This window comes from Astyanax mexicanus, chromosome 11 (assembly GCF_023375975.1).
Source record: "Astyanax mexicanus isolate ESR-SI-001 chromosome 11, AstMex3_surface, whole genome shotgun sequence".
In the NCBI taxonomy this organism is placed as follows: Eukaryota; Metazoa; Chordata; class Actinopteri; order Characiformes; family Acestrorhamphidae; genus Astyanax; species Astyanax mexicanus.
The window spans coordinates 6,523,604-6,544,776 of NC_064418.1; the positions used below are offsets into that span (position 1 = coordinate 6,523,604).

Below are 21,173 nucleotides of genomic sequence, written 5' to 3' on the forward strand. Positions count from 1 at the left end.
TAAATGTACAGCAAGTTTTTATGTGGAGAAACTTTCCTAAGTTTTTTTTTGTAATTAAATCCTACTCCACGTTTTTTTTTTCAGTGAATTACAAAATACCAATTTTTTTTTTTAATAAATAAAAAATGCAAAAAAAAAAGGGTTATAAAGGTACATAGACACTCAATGTCACCATAACAGCATGCACTTGGAGAATTAAACATAGTTATGAGTGCTGTATTTGTAGTTGACACTGCTGGTAGAATATAATAGCAGTCTAGTAGCTTTCACTTTTTCCAGGAAACTCTTCCTGCCAATTTTTTACAAGATGTCAATGTCAAATGCACAAATGTTCCACTAGTCAATCAACGTCAGCTATGTCCATCAATGTCTAGGAAGGTGCAGCCCACACAGGTGAAGATGACAGGATATAATTATATATATATATCTTTAGTGTTCATTAAATTGCAGCATGAATCCACAACTAATCAGATCAAATGCATACACTGTAATAAATACATTAACTTTAAGGTGTAAACTTGTCTTAAGGCTCTGTTGAATTCTCTATAAAATTCATCCTCCTTTGTTTATACTACTGTTATTACTTTATCTCTCATAGCTTTATCTTTTAACTTTAATAACTAGGTTTATAGAGTAGATATACTTAAACTTAATAGGTCATAGGCACAAGCTGAAGGCTTATGCGTATACACCCCTTTCATATTCTGTGCTAGCAATGCTATAACTTAGATCTAGCTATTAAATATTATTAAATAGTAAAATATTAAGGTATTAAAGAAATATGCCCCAATAACAAATTGCACATACTAAATAGCACTAAAATGTTTAAAGCTTTGGTTTTCAGCATTTGTTCAACATGGTCTAATTTTTTATGAATCTTAAAAATCAGAATTATGGGAAATAAAAAAAAGACTTTTTAATTTTTGCATATTTCTTCCAAGTCTGATTGTAGAAATGAACTAAAAAAACTAAACATTTGAGAGGTCCATAAAGTGCTATATTAAATGAAAAAAAAAAAAAGTAGAAATTATTAGGGTCCATAAAGTGCTATATTAAATGACAAGAACGTAGAAATTATTAGGTTTTACACCCAGTTTTCATCCAGTTTTTAAATTTAGCCTCAAGCAGTCAGAAAATTAAACTAAAAAACTGATAAGTTACTCTGAACCAACATGAACAATTTAACATTTTTGCAATTCTAGGTCAACCACATTTTTAACTTTTTACTCAAATTCTCCACCCTGTCATTGACCATCCTGTCATGCAGCTTATTATGAAAGACAGGACAATAAATAAAAAATAGAAAAAAGATGGGAAAATATGATTTCTGTATGAATTAAGATTTTTTTTAAAGAATTAAACATCTTAAGTCATTTTTTTCATAAGTATGATCTCCAGAAGGCACAGTATTCTGATAATGGCTCTAATATATTTTGGTGGAGGGAGGCTCTTAGTCGGATTGGCCAGAGCAAAATGACCAGAGACAAATGAAAGGTGTGTGGTCACTTATGATCCTGTCAGAAATGATCACTGTTATTTGGCTGCAGTCACAGGGGTCCTCTCACTCACGACAGCTTTCCTCCAGCCATACAGCCCTGCTAACCCCTTCCCCCTCTTTCCCCCCCTCTCTTCTCTCTCGCTCTTTCTTCCTCCATTCCTCTCTATTTTTCCCACCTGCTGTGAATAATGACGGTCCTCAAAGGGGGGCCGAGCACACGTGGACTGTACCCAGCAGAGCTCTTCACAGAACTTTCAGAACAACATAATAGTTACAATATTATACTGAAATCTTAGCTTTAAATGCCTTTTAGCTACTTTATCTTTTAAGGCTAGATCCTTTTTTTGGCCTATAATCACTTGAGAACAATTTAAACAAAAGTACATCCATTTTTGTCCACAAAAAAAGGAGCACTCATTAATTAGAGGTCGGTGTAGAGAGCGCTGTGTAGAGAGGTGCGCTGTGGAGAGAGGATCTCGTAGTGGCTGTGGTGTGTCTGAAAGCCTTACATAATAATGCTTTCAAAACAACTAAAAAGGTCTGACTGTCAATTTGCCCATTTAGAAAATTATGGGCAAAATATTAAACTAAAAATCTTTTAATTCCTGGTTTACACTACATAACTTTTTGAGTGGTTGGGTCGTTGTGCTGTTCACCCTACACAACTGGTCGTGCTTTAATTGTGAGTCCTTCAGTTTTTGTCACTTTCACACTACGTGACTGATCAGAAACATATGGTGATGAATTACATAATTTTTCATCTGTCGGATTTCCAAAAACATGTGTTGTGACAAGAATAGGAAGAAATAAACACACACAACAACTAGTGATGCCATGCCAGAGAATCTCTAGAGAGGAGAATACCCACTTGAAGTGAGTCCAAAATACATTTTTGAGTTTTTTTATATGAAGCAATTGATCAAAACCAACATTTTTAAATGTCTGGTCATTTTTATCCTGAACTTATGTACTTATATTCTCAACACAGAACAATAGACAATCAAATGTTTAAGTATTACAGACATAATTTTCCTAGCTGTAACTCCAACATTAGCTGAACTGAACAGCTGAAGCCAGTCAGCTCTAAGTAGCAGTAATGCTAGCGTCTTTACTGTATAAAAGTGTTTGCTGTAAAAAAAATTAAAACATATAGGCATGCTTACTTTACTTTTTTAGTAAAATATAGTGTTCAGCGTTCTAAAATTTAAAGAAAACTCAGTTAAAATAACAAAGGAACCAACTTTCTGCAGAGTCAGTCACTACACACCTCAAACTTCATGTAGCTTCAGATTAATTGGCTCCATTAGCTCCATCTAAGCCTTATATCACCAAACACAGCAATGCAGGTGAGCTGATACTTTTAGCAAAATCCACATTTGACTATGAATTACGTTAAACATAAACCGGAGCGTTAGCCAGCTGTCCAGTGAAGATACAGAAAGTGCTATTCTGTAAGAGTTTCAGAGAAAATGAAAGAGACACCCACCAGTATCTCAACCACCTCTTGAAAAAATAACAGCCTGAGGAGAGCAAACGATTTGGCAGCACGACTAGTATTACACATTATTTGGGTATATATGATCATCTGTCTGCACTGTGCTTTCTCTCAGATGGCAGTTTCTTCTCTTTCCATCTCTCGCTTGTGTCCGTTGAAGTTTTATAGCTCTGTATTTATGCTTGTGATTCTTTGTGTGCAACTGGGTTTTTGGACAGATTTCAATGTATTCTGAGTGTAAATAAAGGTTGATTAATTGATTGATTGATGATTGATATACAATTTTTGCTAAAATAATCCACTATAAATATCCTGTCACAATTATTGACTTAATGAAAAGCAAGACAATGCTGTTTTTGTCCAAAGCCCTTAAACCTCACTGCTCCATGGGCACAGCAAAGATGGCTACCCAGCACTGTACTCACTAGTGTGTGTGTGTGTGTGTGTGTGTGTTCACTACACGGATGGGTTTAAGAGGGAGGTTAAATTTAAGAGGGAGGATTAATAAGGTATTAATTATTATTTTATTACATTTCTTTAGGAAGTCGAGGATGAAAGCTCTGAAGATCTGATGTGTGATTCCCTCTGCTACCAAGGTTGTCCAGCTGTAATGAGGGTAGAATACGGTCCAGTTATGGAAAATCTAAAATCCCAGCAGTGCTCTTTCTCTCTCTCTCTCTCTCTGTTTGTCTCTCTCTCTCTTTTCACTCGGCTGTGGTGTTCTAAGGCACAAGTTTCAAAGCTCACAAGCACACAGTGGTATACACTGGGTATGGATGGTATATTGTTAGTGTTGGCTACTGTGAGTAGAGATAGATAAGCAGTGCAGCAATAGTTAAACACCATAGCTGCTTTTTTGTTGATCTTTTATAAATTCATAGATCAATTTTTTTCACAACTAAAAAAAATAAAAATAGGTTTTCTTGAGTTTTTCAAGGATCGAACCTGTGTCGTCAGGGTCGTGGTCCAATACACTACCGCTGCCCCAGCTAGTGAATTGGGACACGTCTATAAAAAAAAGAAGAAAAAAAAAAGCCCTTATAGGGAGATAGGGAGCCCAAGAACAGGTGGAAAGATTGACTAAGAGACAGGGGAGGAATGTAAACAAAACTCACCAGAGAAGCAGTTTATTTTTTTAGCATTCATTATATTTCAAACAACCTATAAAGCCTATTGCCAAAACCCTGCAATAAAGCTACTCTTTATTTTACCCTTGTTTAGATGCAATCTGCATTTCATTGGCTTGCACTTGTACTTTTCAGTGAAAACATTGATTCAGTGAATCTACTTTAATCTAATTGCATCACCAAAGGCTATTCCTGCATCGACAGGGTGCATTAAATCACTATTTTCAGTCAGAAATATTCTCCTGATAACAAGAACAACTGATGATTCTGATGTGTAAAATCACTGAACTAGCCCTTCAGGAATGTAGGGCCCTGAGCTGATTAGGACAGCGAATGGCATGCATGTGATTTATGGCACAATAGTTAATGTGCACCACATGACGAAGCACATTCAATATAACGAACGGGGACATTTTTGGACCAAATAGTGCGGTTAGACCCAGAGCCATTTAAACTTTTCCGATTGTATTCCCAATCCGTACAGGGATCCCCCTCTACAGTAAAAGAACAAAAGGGGTTTGTTTTTTCCTCACCATGGCCTGCACAGATTGAGCACAACTTGTTCCTTCACTCCCCCACATTTATTGATGTGCTGTGCGAAGATCAATGGTGGTGTGTTTGTTAGAAATCTCAGACAATAGAAAAGGCTGAACTCTGCACTGTGGAACACATCTAACCTTGGCAAAGGCCTCATTTATTTGATTTATCGACTGCGTCCCTCCGAAAGCGGAAATGACAGAGTCAGCCAAGCAATTACCAGGCTCAGGAGAGCGCCGCCTCCCCGAGCGCCGGGACCGCGAGAGACAATCTTCGCCACCAGGTTACAGCAGGGAGCATGTTAAATCTTTGGATACAGGCTCGATTAGGTGAACAGTAAGACTTGGGCTAAGATAAGTATGTAACTGCATACACATACACATGCACTGTTTAAAATACGCTAAAAGGTGCTGCAAAGTTTTTTTTTAAGATATACAATAGATAAAGAAATTTTGTAGAAGAGATAATAAATGTAAAGAACCACCCTGCCCTTCTTTAAAACTATTCTTAAAGTTATTGACACTCTCAGGACACTTGTTTTACAAGAAAATAGGTTCTTTATTAAACCAAAAGTGGTTATCTGTGGCACTGCTCATCCTAAATGAATGTGGAAGTGCAAATTAGTCCCGATTATATGCCTGCCCATATGATTCAATATGTACCCAAAGCATGAATTAAGAATGTTTTTTTTATTTACAACAGTGTGAAGTGCATTTTTAGTATGTATGTAGCATGTAAAAAAAGCTGGTTAACATGGTTGATCAGCCTAGCTCTTGTCCAACATCCTTTATGGTGGTTATATGGTGGAGTTTCTTGCCAAAATAAGCAGTTTGGCACCTTGGGGAATTTTCTATCTTTGGGCATTTGGCATCTAATGAAGGTTTTCTTGAGTTTTTCAAGGTTTTCCAGAACAGTGATGGTGGCAATTCCCATATTTGGCCCCAACAAATGGGTATCATCATGTTTGAGCTTGATGGTTTATCTGGTCGACAAGCCTGATCAACCTGACCAAGCTAGACAATGAGTATGACCAAGCTTGACTATGCTCAATGACCAGCATGACCAGAAATACTGACCACACTCTTTAAACTGCATGACCAGCAAGACCACACTGGTTGACCAGGCATGATGCAATCACAAATCATACACAATATGCCAGCCAAGAACTGTTTAGTCAGCAAACTTATCAGTATAAGGTGCTAATAATGCCTTCATCTGGTTGACCAGCTTTTCAACCACCTTGACTATACAAACCAGCAACCTGCAGAAGCTGTTCTTAAGCTGGTTTGTTCAGCAGGTTTCTGAAATGTTTGTGTACTGTTGTGATCAAAGGCTAATCAAACATACTGTAGCTTTGCAGTACGGACCCCCTGTGAGCAACGCTCCTTATTGTCCTCATCGCCTATCAAACAGCTCATTAGGAAGCATTGTCAATGCAATTACACAGGCATATATGCACGGCTTGTATCTGAACTTGTGGAAGAGGCAACATGTGTTCCTTAATCGCGACGCTATCGTCCCAGACAGCCTACATTACCACTCATTTCCCCGCGACATCGGTTAGCGTGCGGCTGAGCGACGTACTTGCAATCAGATCTAATTAACATATGTGGAATCCTTAATTAAAAAGTAGGCAGGCGTTAATGAGCTGTTGTATTGCTGATAGCGGTGCGCCGGGACGTCTGTGAAGGAGGACGACCTCCGAATAACCTGAGCGATGCGGCGGCTGGCGGTAACTGCAGGCATCCATCAGCGGCGGAACACACCCACCCCCGTGATGGTGTAGAACCGGCTGCAGTGGGCTGTCTACAGTAAGGTCACTGGAGTGACGGAAAGGTTTCTTTGGAGGGGGTCACTCAGAGTTTTATTAGCGAGGGAAAAAATATGGGATGAAATATGGGATTTTTTTTGCCATTTTATTTTACTTTTGGCTTTAGGGATAGTTGTGCACCATGTGTTGATATTGTAGGGGTCTTGCATGTAACGAATGGTTGATTATAAGGCTTTTTTTCAATTTATGACAACACATTCATAATCAAATAATGATTAATCCACTGTTAATCAGTTAATTAGTGTCAGAAGGTGTTGCCCTCAATACTTCACCCCAGTGGTGGTCTGAAGTAAATCAAACAAGAGGCATAGTCGATTATTACAGCACATGCCCTGTTGAAGAATGTTGCACAATCCATCGTACATAAAATTGAAATATCAGTTGATTTGGGTTTAACTGATTAAGCTGTAAAGTTGTAAATTTACACACATTGATCACATTTATATTCCAAAAGAGATACCAACATACCAATGATTTATTTTCATATACACCAATATGTATACATATATACATGACCCTTTGTACGATCTTGCAATTTTATGGCTCTCTGATCATGAACCATGTATATTCATAAACCCTGATACCCACCATAAGGTTATTATCCATAAATGTCAACACATAATTAATTAAGGCTGTCTGCTGGTTGCTCCCTTTTCTCATTAGCGAAGCATGGCTGACGGACTCTATTCATATTCATCCCCAAAATACACAGTCCCACTCCTTCTCTGTCAGAGTCCACGTCTGCGTGCTCCTCAGCAACGGCGCTACGAGCTGAAGGGCAGATCTGGGTCTGATCTTTTTCTCCTGAGTGCTGCGTTTCTCGCCCAAATAAGCAACTCTTAGGCTTAGCGAATCTTTAATCTTTGGGTATTTGGCCATCTAATGAAGGTTTTCGTGAGTTTTTCAAGGTTTCCCAGGCCAAGCGCAACACTCGATGAGTGCGCTACCTCCTGCATTTGAATGATCTCGCTTCCTGAGAGAAACCAAAGGGACGATTAGGAGGTAAATTGGCAGTCTTTAGAAAATTGATTGTTTTAACCCACCCTGGGGGTGCTCCATTAGGGCTGGTGTGTGTGTGTGTGTGTGTTAGTCATTTCACAACTTTTGTGCACGCGGTGCGCAACAGTCCAAATGCAGATGAAAATGGACTGCCAACAGCTTTATGGCTGGCGAGATACATTAATGCGCTCTCGAACAGCTATGCACCATCCTTTATGGTGCTTTGGTGCCGATTCGGATGTTTGGCCCCAATAAATGGAAAAGCATTTCATTAACCCTTATCGTTAATGCTGATGAAATCGCATAAAGCACCAGAATGAGCGCTCAATGGGAAGGTTATCTCATGCTTTCCACTGATTAAACTCTAGCTTTTTTCTTTTTTTCTCTTCAGACAGCTCGTACTTTCAGCTTAGTTAGTCCGTGGCGAGAGTCAGAGAGATGGAAAGAGAGTGCAAGGGAAAGAGAGAGAGAGAGACAGATAAAGAGAAACAGAAAGAAAGTAAAGAAAGAATCATCCTGGCGGTTTGGTAGCTCTGGCAGCCTGTGAGGCATTAGCTGCACGGCGCCCCTGACACGTCTCTCCATCTCTTTAATTATAAAGCATTTATCTGAGTCTGTCCCTCAGGCATGCCTTATCGCAGGTGAGGAGGTGCTCCAAACAGTCCACGGCATCATGGGAGATTCTGAGAGCGGGCAGATTAGAAAGGAGGAGCACCTGCCAGCAGGCTTACCGCAGGATTTGCTCGGCGGGGTCTGCGAGGACGCCTAGAGACGCCGGCACGTGTTCCCCCGCTTTCGCCGAGTGTGTTGGAGTGTGCAAATAAAGTAAATGTGGAGGCATTGTGGCAGCGGGGCTTGTCGCTACTTAGCGGGAAAAGGTTGCTCGTCACTCGAACGCCAACCTCTGAAGAACTTGTGTGTCCTTTTTTAAAGCACTCGGAGAGCCGCTCCATTATCAGGAGTGGGAGGGCCCTGAATGGTGGCTGACTTCACAGCAAGATTCTGGCAGTGCGCAGATTACAGCCAAGCTTCTTCACCCTCCAAGCTTAAAGAGGGATTTGTTCATTGAGCATGGAGTTTTCAGTCTAGCATAAAATGTCAAAATCTTCTATGCCAGTGTATATGTGTGTGTGTGTATGTGTATGTGTATGTGTGAGTGTGTGTGCTGTGAATTTTGGTGAAAGAAAAGACAGAAACCAAACAAAAGCTGTTTTTTATTATTATGTATTTATTTATTTTCCTATGTACTGCTTTAAAGAGTCTTAAACCGAGTTCACGAGGAACATTTATAGACGTGCCTTTGGATCTCCTGTCAGTCAAGCAGAAAAACCCAGCTTACAGCGTCTCCATTCACAGCTTCCTCCCATAGTTTCTGGATTTGCCTTTTGTCTTTCATTGGCTTCCAAAAACATTGCAAATAGCTTCAAATGCTCCGCTCTTTCATTGTGCTGTTTAATTAAACGAACTTCCAGCTTTTTCACAGCATTTAACGAGTCCAGCAACTTTTACACCATTTACTCTCTTGAGAGTTTTGAGCAGATCTGCTAATCTGTTAATGTGGCCCTAAAATATTACACAGTCACAGCAGCCCTATTGCACACGTACACTCACCTAAAGCAGTATTTACATTAAAATAATGATGAGGGGACGAATAAGGATGGAAAGCTGCGGCTTTCAGCCTAGACGCCATTACCCAGCGCATCCTCACCTCAGCCACGTTTAATCGGTCACAGACGTTTCATTTCACAGCGCAAATCAGCGCCGCGTCACCCTCCGAGCGAAACGGAGAGAATTCCTCTGTGCACCAGTTGTTGTTTACAACTTTGTCATTTTACTTCTTTCCTCCGAGCTGTGCTCCCGTTTCAAAGTAAGGCTTTTTAATCACCATCTTCGCCTCTACACAGGAGCAAATTAAAGTAATTAAGTGTTTACACAATCTGCATTCCCTTAATGACTACAAACAATTAATTATAAATGCAGCCGTAATCAGGTATCTGTTAGTGTTCTTAAACAGCTAATTAGAATAGGCCTTGCTTTAATTAGGACGACAGCAAACACACTTCAAACTTCAGCGTACTGTAACAGACTGATGCTATTTAGTCAATTCCACTAATCAGCCTACACTAAACTGTCCAATGAATGGAATCAGTGATTGAAAAACACACACACACACACACACACAGACACACACATAGACATAGACATAAGCACACAAATATAGTTCAGAAAAGATGGTATATATAAGGCAGCGGTCTGCAGTAGGTGGCTTGAGGGCCAGATGTGGCCTGCAAGCATGAAACATCTGGCCAGTGTGGTTGTTTGAACTATAATAAATGATAAATAATAAAAAATAAATAATAAAATGCTTTTCTGGTGAGCTTTTGTTTACATCCCTCCCCTGTCTCTCTGTGTTGCGCTCGGTTCCGCCCGTTCTTAGGCTCCCTATCTTCTTATAAGGGCGTTTTTTCCTGGGCGTGTCCAAATTCACTAGCCAGGGCAGCGGTAGCGCATTGGACCACGACCCTGACGAAACGAGTTCGATTCCACGTAAGGAGCGGTGTGTTTATTTATTTCTTTTTTCTTTCTGCAGTTGGGTTCAGCAACCCTCTGGGCTGGAGAGCTCCATCCCATTACACTTCATTTTTTAAAACAGATTTTTTCTTTTTGTTGCCCACCATGTAATGGCTTGGAAAATATCTGGCCCAGGGCCAAACTTAATTGCCGACCCCTGATATAAGGCATTGTAAATCAAAATCTCCGCAGTTACTTTGGAAAAGTGAAAGTGTCTCAAATATGATGTTTAGTTTAGGCAGTTCACACTATCTTTTTTTTATATGACCTGAACAGTTCACATTGTATACTAATGCACAAGGAATAAATGCTTTACGTGAAGTTTCAGTTTCATCCATGCCATAAGGAAAAGCTTTAGGAGCTATACAGCTCATGTCAGACCACCTCCTAAAGTGGTTTAAGTGTTCACTTGTATTTTTACATTGTAATATCTACATATAATCCTAATAATCAAAATAGTGTGACCTCATTCAAATCCCATGTACAGTAGTCACGTAGTTTGCCATCAGCTGCTGGAGCCCTGAGAGAGCAAAATTGGCCTTGCTCTCTCTGGGTGGGTACAGTAGATGTCACTCTTTCCACTTATCACTCCTAGGGTGATGTGGATCAACACAAGGCACCTGTGAGCTGATGTATCAAAACCGAGTCACTGCGCTTTCCTCCGAGTGCACTGTGATGCTACTCAGCAATGATGCATCAGCAGCAGTTTGAAAAGAGCCGGAGTCTGACTTCACATGTGCTAGTCCTTACGCTCCTTTGTTATACAGATCCAGTATACTAAAAAAACTTTAACTTTAGAAGTTCCATTACGAAACTCTGTAGCAGAAACTGTTTTGAACGGAATTCAAGCTTCACCAAATCTACATTACCAACAGTAGGAGCGCTCAATCCATGCATCGCTAATGTGAGAGAGATAGCCGGAAATAATAATACTAGAAACAGCCTGACAAAGCGAAGCCAGAATAGCAGGAGCACAAAGCCCAGTGCTGACACTGAGCGGCTGGACTGCATCAAGCCTCAGTCATGGCACATTACCCAGCAGCCCACAGGAGTGATGACTGCTCCTCTGATGAAGCTCTGCTCTCTGAAGCTGTGCTATACCCTGTATGGTTTCTAGTACAAATGTAATGCTACTTCTAGAACTGCTGAATGCGGAAAAGTGTAAATATTAAAAGTTTGGTGAAGGCCTCATACTTGATGTATTGTCTTTTTTGGTACAAGCAAAGATATGAACTAACATTCAGTAGCAAGTGAACTTTCTGAACTTTCATGCACAGGGTTACGTTAAATACAATCACCCAATTATGGGTACATCACATTATAGCACATGTTACATGCATGTACAGTGAATTTTTCGATGTTTTGTCACATTACAACCACAAACATAAGTATATTTCATTGGAATTCGATGTGAAAGACCAACATGAAGTGGATTGGATTGTGGATTGGATTGAATGGATACTGGATTGAACAGTGCTCTTTGAGGTGTTCAAAGCTTGGGAAATCTTTTTTTATAGCCTAAGCCTGCTTTAAACTTCTCCACAACCTTATTCCTGACCTGTCTGGTGTGTTCTTTGGACTTCATGATGCTGTTTACTCCCCAATATTCTCTTAACCAACCTCTGAGGCTGTCACGGAGCAGCTGTATTTGTTCTGTCATCAGGCAACTTCTTAATGCAATTGGTTGCACTCAGAGAAAAGGGGTCTGAATTCTTTTGCACACCACACTTTTCAGTTTTTTATTTGTTAAAAACGTTTTGATTCATGCATACTTTTCTTTCCACTTCACAATTGTATATCACTTTGTGTTGGTCTATTAAATTAAATTCCAATGGAATATATTTATGGTTGTGGTTATAAATATGGAAATATGGAAAACCACTGTATGTAAGTGGTTAATACTGGCAGTAGGCCGATATCTGTCTAAGGCTGTAGTTTGATTGGTCTGGATTGAATCAGTTTATGTGAGGCACTTCCCTCATTGGTTTGGTTTGTCTTTTCCACCAAAAGAACTCTGATTCTTGAACAAGTTCTATTTGCTCTTATAAGAACCGTTGTGAACTAGGCCACGTTTCCACCAGTTTTAGTGCAACCTTCAAAACGTCACATCATACGTCATCAACAGAGCATGTTGAACAGTGGCGATGCTCCTGTACAAACAGACATGCCCACAAATGTTGTCACGGTTTGCGCTAAAGAACCTAGTATTCTTCGGTTCCCAATGAGAACGAACATTGCTGGTTCCAGAACCTACTTTTGTTGGTGAAAATGTGCCGAAACCTGGTTAAAAATTAGGTTCACAAACCAGAAGGGTGACAGATCCTCATTGGTGAAAAAAAAACGCTAACAGGGAAAAACCCAAGTGTACCAAAACGCATCAGAGAAATCCATGTGAGATCCAATCAAATCAATCTCTCTGCTTATTGGTCAGACCTGTTTGGGGTGGGAGCAACAAAAAAACTACAGAAAGAAGACTGTGTGTTCTGAACTAGTGGATATTTCTGTGCATGGAGTCACAAGAAAGGTTGTAAAAGGTTGAAAAAGGTTCAAATAGACAATCAAGCCCCAAACTATTAGTGGCCAATGAAATTAGTTGTGGGCGTGGTCATGCCAGATTGTACTTTGTGTATGTGCAAAAAAAAAGGTTGTAAGATGCAATGCATTTTTTGGGGGTAAAAGTTTTTGGGTAAAATCTATGCATCCATCTATACACTGTAAACCCATACGTTGTTTGAACCCAAATGATTTAAGTCTGTTTTACATAAAATTGGATATTTCTTATATCATATATACTGTACTATTCAAACTGAGATCTTTGAGTTGAAACAACTTATAATGAGAGTTTAGTCTGTTTCCATTGGCAGCTTCTTTTTCATTGGCTCCTGTCACAATCTATTTGCATACTGGGTGTGTCCAACAGTTTCTGACTAACACTCACCATCAGTGAGTAGTGATTCCCTCTGGGCTACCTTACAAATAAATCAAGTTCTCCTATAGTTGTGATAACTTGATGTTTTAATCTATGCTAACTCAAGTTTTTGTTCCCCATTACTAAAAAAAAAAATGAGCAAACCAGCTGCCTTAAAAAAATTAAGTAAACTCAACTTATCCAGTCTTACAATATAAAGAGTTAAAAAAAGTTAAAAGTTCCCGTTTTGTTGCAATAACTTGATGTTCTAAGTTATGATAACTTAAGTTTTCATTCCCCATTACTAAACTTTTACTTAAGTAAGTGATATTTGTCATACCAGCATACAGTTTTTTCTATACGTAAAACCAAGCACCACTCAAAACCTTTTTTTTCACTGCAGTATATGGGAAATTAAATGCCTGTTTCAGCAATGGCTGCAATTTAAAGGATTAAAATTCACTAATTAGGAGGCTTGTCTATAACCATTTGAACATATTGTGCACACTGAGGGACAGAGGGCACAGTCATAAGAGAATTTCCGGGCCAATTCAGTTCCTCAGCCACAGATGCTTAATCCTTATGTACATAAGCTGCCTCGTTTCTGTGTAAAAGTTACAGGCTGAGACTATGAAACGCCTGGAGTTTATAGACTCAACCTTGGAGGTGTACTTAGCCACTGCAGTGGATTGAAGCAGCTGCGCCGAGAACAGATTTAGCCCGTAAAAAAAGACTTATATAACACGCCAGCAATCACAGAAGTTTTTTATATATCAGGACACTTTTATTTACAGCTGAAAATTACACTGGATTACAAGAGTTCCACGAGTACAGTGGGGTTTTATGGATCCCCCCCTTCCCACAGAGTAGCAGACAAGCTGAAATTAAATGGACAACATTCCAGAAACTTCCCGCTGGGCTGACAGTGAAGAGTCTGTAATACTTAAAATGCACGGCACATGTAACTCCGAACACTCTGTCGCCATTGAAGAAAGCAGAAAAGTGAAAGCAAAGTGCCTTTGATTAAGAGGGGCAAACTTAAAATTCCTATCTGGTAAGCTGATGATACACACAGCTAGTGTTAAGATTTGTGCAAAAAAAACAAAAAAACCTTCATTTATGTAATTTCCAGTCAAAACTAATTTCCAGCCATTAGTTTCAGCATTAGAGAAAAAGCCAAACATAATTTTAACAGAACAAACATCTCAACAACAAAATACAGCTCTGCACAAAAAAAAGAGACCTTTTAAAAATGATGAGTTTATTTGATTTCACCAAATTGAAAGCCTCTGGTATATAATCAAGAGGAAGACCAAACAGAACTGCTTGAATTTTTGCATCAGGAGTAAATGCATAAAGTTATTCAAAAGCAGTGTGTAAGACTGGTGGAGGAGAACATGATGCCAAGATAAAAAACAGGGTTATTGCACCAAATATTGATTTCTGAACTGTTAAAACTTTATGAATATGAACTTGTTTTCTTTGCATTATTTAAGGCCTGGAAGCTCTGCGTCTTTTTTTGTTATTTCAGACATTTCTCATTTTCTGAAAATGAATGCTCTAAATGACAATATTTTTATTTAGAATTTGGCAGTAATGTTGTTCCTAGTTTATAGAATTAAACAACAGTGTTTATTTTACTCAAACATAAACCTATAAATAGCAAAATCAGAGGAACTGATTCAGAAACTGAAGTGGTCTCTTATTTTTTACAGAGCTGTATATCAGATATTTCATATTGACAATGATAATTATAATAATGATAATAATGAATATTCTGAAGCTTTTAAAGTTCAGTCTAAGTGTTTGAGCATTTTTTTAGCCTTTTCTGCTTTCTGCTTCTCAAGCAATTCGAAATATTTTCAATGATGGTGAGGTCTGGACTCTTGGGTTGAGAACTACAGAAGATTTAACAGTTTGTGTTGCAGATTTGTCTTTTTTTTCTCTGTTTAATTTTTCTCATTGACTTTTTATAATGACTTTTTCAACATCATTTCACTCATCCTTTCAGATCAATCCACTCCTCTTTCTTAAAGATGAAAGGAGCTGGGTCATTTGGCGATCTAGCAGATCTTGCATGGATGTAAACTGTCCAATTATCACCATTTTTGTACTGCAGTTCTGAAACCTCCATCTTTTTTCTTGGATTTCCCTCTACAAGTTCTACAAGTAAATCATTTTATATTTAATCACTTTAGTAATAACTCTAGAAAATATTGTGATTCTTTTGGTGCCCATTTGGTATTTTAGGAGTTCCACAAGGTTCTATTTTGGGGCTCATCAAACTGGTGTTAATTGTGACAGTAATGTTAATGCATGTCTTGACTGGAAAGTAAATAAATTAAGTGCGGTTCTTAACTTGTGTACAGTATTGTACTTATATGTTAAATCACATGTCTTGGGAAAGTAATAAAAAACAATATTACTTGCAATACTTTTTTTACACTTTACATTTTGACATTTTATCATCTCAGAACATGACTGTGGCGAGTAATTACAAACCAATTACACACATTTCTTCTGATGTGATGTTTCTTCAGTTATTCAGTGTGGAGATATTCCTGTTTGCCTAGATTTTAATCTAGGTTTAGGTCTAGGTTTTTCTTTGGGTCATTGGTGAAAAGCAGTAGAATCTATGAACCAAACATGGTTTCCCATTGTTTCATTTTTTTCTTTAATTCCCAACTGCCTGTTCAACATCAACATACCGTTTGATGACCATCATAGTCCCTTATACGGGTGTCATCATTCTATAAAGATGTGTGCATCTTTACCCATGGCCTTTTATCTATATTCTTTTTTACTCTTGTCCTCATTGTGACCAGGCTTTTGAGCTATAAGCCACAGCCAGAGCCAAATAAAGCTTGTTTGAAAGTGATGCAGCTAACTAGCTTAGCATAGCTGGCGATGAAGAACAGGGCCTGGGGCAATAGGAAACAATGCCTCTATTCCTGTCAAACTATCACAGTCAAGCCATGGGCGATATTAACAGGGGGTGCATTCAAGCAATGCAGATGGTAAGCAGATCCAAAGTCAAAGATTCAAAGAAGTCTGTGTTGCGCAAAACACAACCAAAAAAGTCATGAGTGATGCTCCCCTTTCCCTCCCTCCCTCCCTCCTTCCCTCCATCCCTTCTTCTCTTCTTCTCTTCAGCTTCCCTTTGCAAAAAAAAATATGTATATGAATATTTACACTGTTATGCTTCAGCGGATCACGTTTCGTCACCTTCATATTTTTTCACTACTTTATATTTAATTTTTTTCTAACCCATACAGTGTTTACATTTCACCTTATGTCCATTCTTTGTATTTTACATGTGTTTTTGTGTGTTTGCACATACTGGACCCAAACCACAGCGAGCCCACGCACTTGTTCACACTTACGCACACACACTCACACACTCACACATACGTTCACAACAAAATCAGGTCGATAAACAATGACATAAGGGATTATTTTCAGCATTACCTCAACCTCAATGCAGGTACATAATATTTTCCAGTGTTTTCCAATACTTTACAGTTCGTACTGTGAGGATCCGAGTGACCAGAGTACTGCTGCTGTTGCTGCTGCTGCTGTCTGTCGTCTGCGGCCTTTCTGTTTTTTTTTTTTCCCGATTCTCTCTTTTTTATTCTCTCACAAAGATGAAGTCCGTGTTCAGTTCGTTCGGCGCGAGAGCAAGGGTGTCGTTATGCATGGACAAAGCCAGGACATGCTGTAAGAGCATTCTTGAGTGGGCCAATTGTAGTGTCCCTTCTGATGGTACAGCCCTTCATCTCACTGCTGACACTGTGTAATAAACCTCACTGTCAGAGGTGGATGCTGCTCAGCGGGGGGAGGAAAAAAAAGGCACGAACAGAAAGCAGAAACACACTACGATTACCCAATACCACATCACACACACACACTCTCACACACACTCTCACACACACACGTTCACGTTCACATTGAGAGATGGGGTAATGGTGAGAGCCCACACAGAGGTCAGACCACGACGTGATGCACTTCATATCATTGTGGCCAAAGATTTTCACAAAGCCTATACAGCAGTGAGTCGTGTGTGTGTGTGAGGCCGAAAAAGGCCTGTGTGTGTTTGTGTATATATGGGTGTGTGAGAGAGAGAGAGAGAGAGAGAGAGAGAGAGAACAAGGTAATGAGACAGAAATGGAGAAAGAGAGACAGAAAGAGAGAGAGAGAGAGAGAGAGAGAGAGAGAGACAGACAGACACAGAGTGGACCATAGGGCACAGACTGGAACTGATTCAAGTAACAGAGAATCGGACACAAAGCAACAGCAAAGCCTTGAGAAAAGAAGGAACGAAGAAAGAACGAAAGAAAGAAAGAGAGAAATAAAGAAAGAACAACCACAGAAAAACAAAAGCCTTTCCACAGAGAGAGGCTTCCTCCCAAAGATCACAAAACAACCGCCGTGTGGCCGTGTGGCCGTGTGGTTTTTTTTCTTTTCTTTTTTTATATATCCATATGTACACAGTTTCTCTCCTCTTCTGATACCCCTGACAATCGTTCTCTAACAAGGGACTTCAGCGTCGGCCATGTTCGTGTTTGTATTCTCGTTAGCTTGCTTGGATTTAGTCGGGGGTAGCTCGCAGCGCTTGTTCTCTTTAGTGCCCGGCAGCTGCGCGCCTTCATTACGCTTTGCTGTCCTCCTGCGTCGTGTGTAGGCTGTTGTCGCTGTGAACTTTGATCTCGATCGTGTCCGGTTTGAGGGACTCCTTGCCGTTCTCCTCTTTCAGTGGCAGCTTCCTGCAGAGAGTGGACAAAAGTTCACAGCGGGTACACATCAAAAAAAGAAAAAAACAAAACAAACACTGGTTACTTCTAAAACGCTAACAATAAAGGAAGTAGAAAAGTAGATTGTGCTTGTAGGCCTATACACAGTTAAGTCAGAGAGTCCACTCTATTCATTTGATCAGCTACACTGAGTTTTGTATGGGAGCACTGTGTAGTTCTATAACTGTGCAAGGCACGTCGCAATGCTGGTTGCTATCTTACACCCCGTCAACACTCTATATTCATGCCTTGTGCCTGTGCTTTTAAAAAAGAGTTGTTTAGAGTTTACACTGATGGGCATGGTGGTCTAGCAGTGAGGAGTGTTCAGGTACTGTAAATTTCTGCCGTTTTGCTGTTTTATCGTCGGCAGAAAACAAACAGGTGCGCCACTGACTGATTAAAACCCTGACAACAGTCAGTCGTCAGATTCCATTCCTATAGGTGGGTCATGCTACAGAGCGCAAACCTGACTTTTAACTTAAAAACAATAAACAGGTTTCTGTTCCTTTAAAGGAGAGCTACGGTGTAGTAAGGAGCTGAAGAAATGGACAGAGAGTGTATCAGGAGTTTACAAGGAGGTAGTCATAATATTCTGACTGGACTGTGTATATAGGACATTAAAACAGAACATCATCTGCAAATTATTAATTATCTTTGAATACCACTTGGAAAGATTATGACATAGATTTGCAGTCTGATAATATGAGACCTACTGTAAGATTGTTATCATTTGGTAATTGGTAATTATAGACCTATTACCGTCAGGGAAGATGCAAGCAATAGGGCAAGGCTCTGTAATGGTCACATGAGAGGACTCTATAACTGAATTTAGATTATGTTAATATGATTTATCATGATCAGTTTGCAATCAATAATAATGTATCTAAATTTAACCTGCCCTCCAAGCTTAGCACACACTGTGTAAAATGGGAGAACCCAGTGATCTGATGAAGACAGGATGTAGGTTTATGTACTGTGTGTTTTGTTCTCCATAAAAGCAATATATTGCATATTTAAAACCCCCAAAATTGTTAGATAACAATCTTGACTTGTTGTATTCACTCCCTCATAAAACTATAGAGTTTACATAAACTCAGACCACTAGAAAAAAGCCGTAGTCAATGCTGGTGACATGGTAAAATGCAATGGCAATGGGAGAATACACTGTTGTTGATACTGGAGAGCAGCACATCACCCTTCAATATTATGCTAGCAATGATAAAATCGAACAGTAAAATTTTACCATTTCCTCTATTCAATGTTTTATTGACTTGCTCAGTTAATTAACAAACTGACTTGATAAAGCCAAAGCCTAACCAGCTACAATCTGTTTATCTTGGACACAACAGGAGGACTGCATCACTATCTGGGAAGATAATAACTTTTTCTATGAATGTAATTTCTATTAGAATCTATAAACATACTTTTGGCACAAAAAAAATCCTAATCTAGTCTAATCCATCAAAGCCATGTTTCTTATGCATCATAAATTGTGATCACAATTCATGATGCTTATAATGTATTATGATCACAAGTCATAATGCTAACTAAACACGGATTTAGTTGGTTATGCATATTTATAAATATTTCTAGCCATGTTTATAATGCCTTATGAATGCATTATAATATGTTATGAATGTGGTTATAGAGTCTAATAGAGACGACATTGATAGAAAGTGTTACCGTTAAGACTTGTAAATAATTGCAGCATTTTTCTTACAGTACTATGCTAAAATATGTGAGCCAATGAGCCAATCGCAGCACTGTCAGCCCAGATAAGTTAAATACTTTAAGGCAAACCTGTCCTTTAAGTAAGTTACGAACAATTTAAAAAGTTTAACTGCAAAACACTATATTCTGGAGCACACAACATTTTAAATAGAAATTTCCCATTAAAAGGAAGATGTTCTACAACTAGGCTTAATCCCTGTCCCATTCCTGATTTGACATGTATTAGTCTGCCAAAGATACTGACAGTATAATCTATTCATAATGCAAGAGTGAACACTGCAGTGCTCAGCCAGCATATATAGCATAGAGCAATGCATGCTAACAAAAATGCTAATTTTCTCTTTTAACCTACAACTCCTAGGCCGGGCAGTCAGCTGTTAAAATATAAATGCACACCCAAAAAGAAGGAAGCCTGAGGGCATGGGTACACACTGATAGTGAGAGAGGGCAAATAGATGGTGCCAGAAGCCAATAGAGAAAAGTGTGTGTTTTACTAATCAAAGCTGCACTGCACACGCATAAGACACGGCCTTAAGGTCATCATATTTCATTAAAACAATTGAATAATTGTCATTTGAATAACTGAAGTTGCCGAAGTATGCTAAAAATATGCCAAAAGCAGCTTTCAGAGTTTGTATTTGAACATTATTTTAGGTATTTTGTCTCTATGTAGTATTTGAGTTAGCTTAAAGTAATTATTTTATTAAAGCAGCAGTCCTTGAGCTGTGTTCTCGAGTAGGGGTGGGGCAAATATTCTACTACTATTGTGAACATAGATTTCTTGGGCTCTGAGTGGTCTAGCCCACTAAGCTGCTGCCACTATGTTTTCGAGAGATTGCTGGTTTGAATCCTGGTCATGCAGCTTGCCATCAGCTGCCGAAGCCCTGGGAGAGTACAATTGGCCTTGCTCTCTCAGGGTGGGTACAGTAGATGGCGCTCTTTCCACTCATCACTCCTAAGGTGATGTCGATCAGCACAAGGCTGAGTCTGTGAGCTGATGTATCGGAACCGGGACGCTGTGCTTTCCTCCGAGCGTGCTGTGATGCTACTTGGTAATGTTTGAAAAAAAGAGGCGGAGTCTGACTTCACATGTATCGCAGAAGGCATGTGCTAGTCTTCACCCTCCTGGTTTTGGGGCATCACTACTTCACTAGTGTTAGAGGTGGTTCTAATTCACGTTTTCCATATTCAGTGCAATTGCTTATGGACTTATGGATTGTCACTCGATGTAAAAGTCATTGACATGTTTTGAAGTTGGACCTTTAGTAACATTATAATGAATACAAATAAACAAATAATCATAATTAGGATTATTTAATGATTTAATATTTCAGTATTTCACAGATATTTTGGTTTTAAAAAATGTAACAATTAGAGGAACAAAGGTTTGGTTGCTGACTTCGGGTGACTGGACCATTTCTGGACCAATAGCAATGACCCAACAAGTTACTTGGAATCAAACCTTGTTTTATTAACACAATTTAAATGTAAGAACACTGTTTTCTTTTTATATACTTTTATATACTCTATACTTGCTTACCAACCAAAGTTAAACTAATTACTGGAAAATATTTGGTATCCGCTCGTTAAAGATGTCAGACGTTCTTTCCATAATTCTATTGGAACAGGTGACCTCCCGTCATGCGGTGGATTAATTTGTGAGCAGGTTGTATTTTTGGGTGGTGT

General features: G+C 39.1%; 1 protein-coding gene across 2 annotated transcripts in view; it reads right to left on the bottom strand.

The window, feature by feature from the left end:
- Positions 1–16,581: 16,581 nt before the first annotated feature.
- Positions 16,582–21,173, bottom strand: part of ncam2 (neural cell adhesion molecule 2) — a 317,305-nt gene continuing 312,713 nt past the window's right edge. For both annotated transcript variants that reach the window (XM_007227883.4, XM_007227882.4), the window contains exon 17: positions 16,582–17,729. In XM_007227883.4, the coding sequence (XP_007227945.2) occupies positions 17,615–17,729 (115 nt within the window). In that variant the 3' untranslated portion in view covers positions 16,582–17,614. The remainder of the gene's footprint in view (positions 17,730–21,173) is intronic.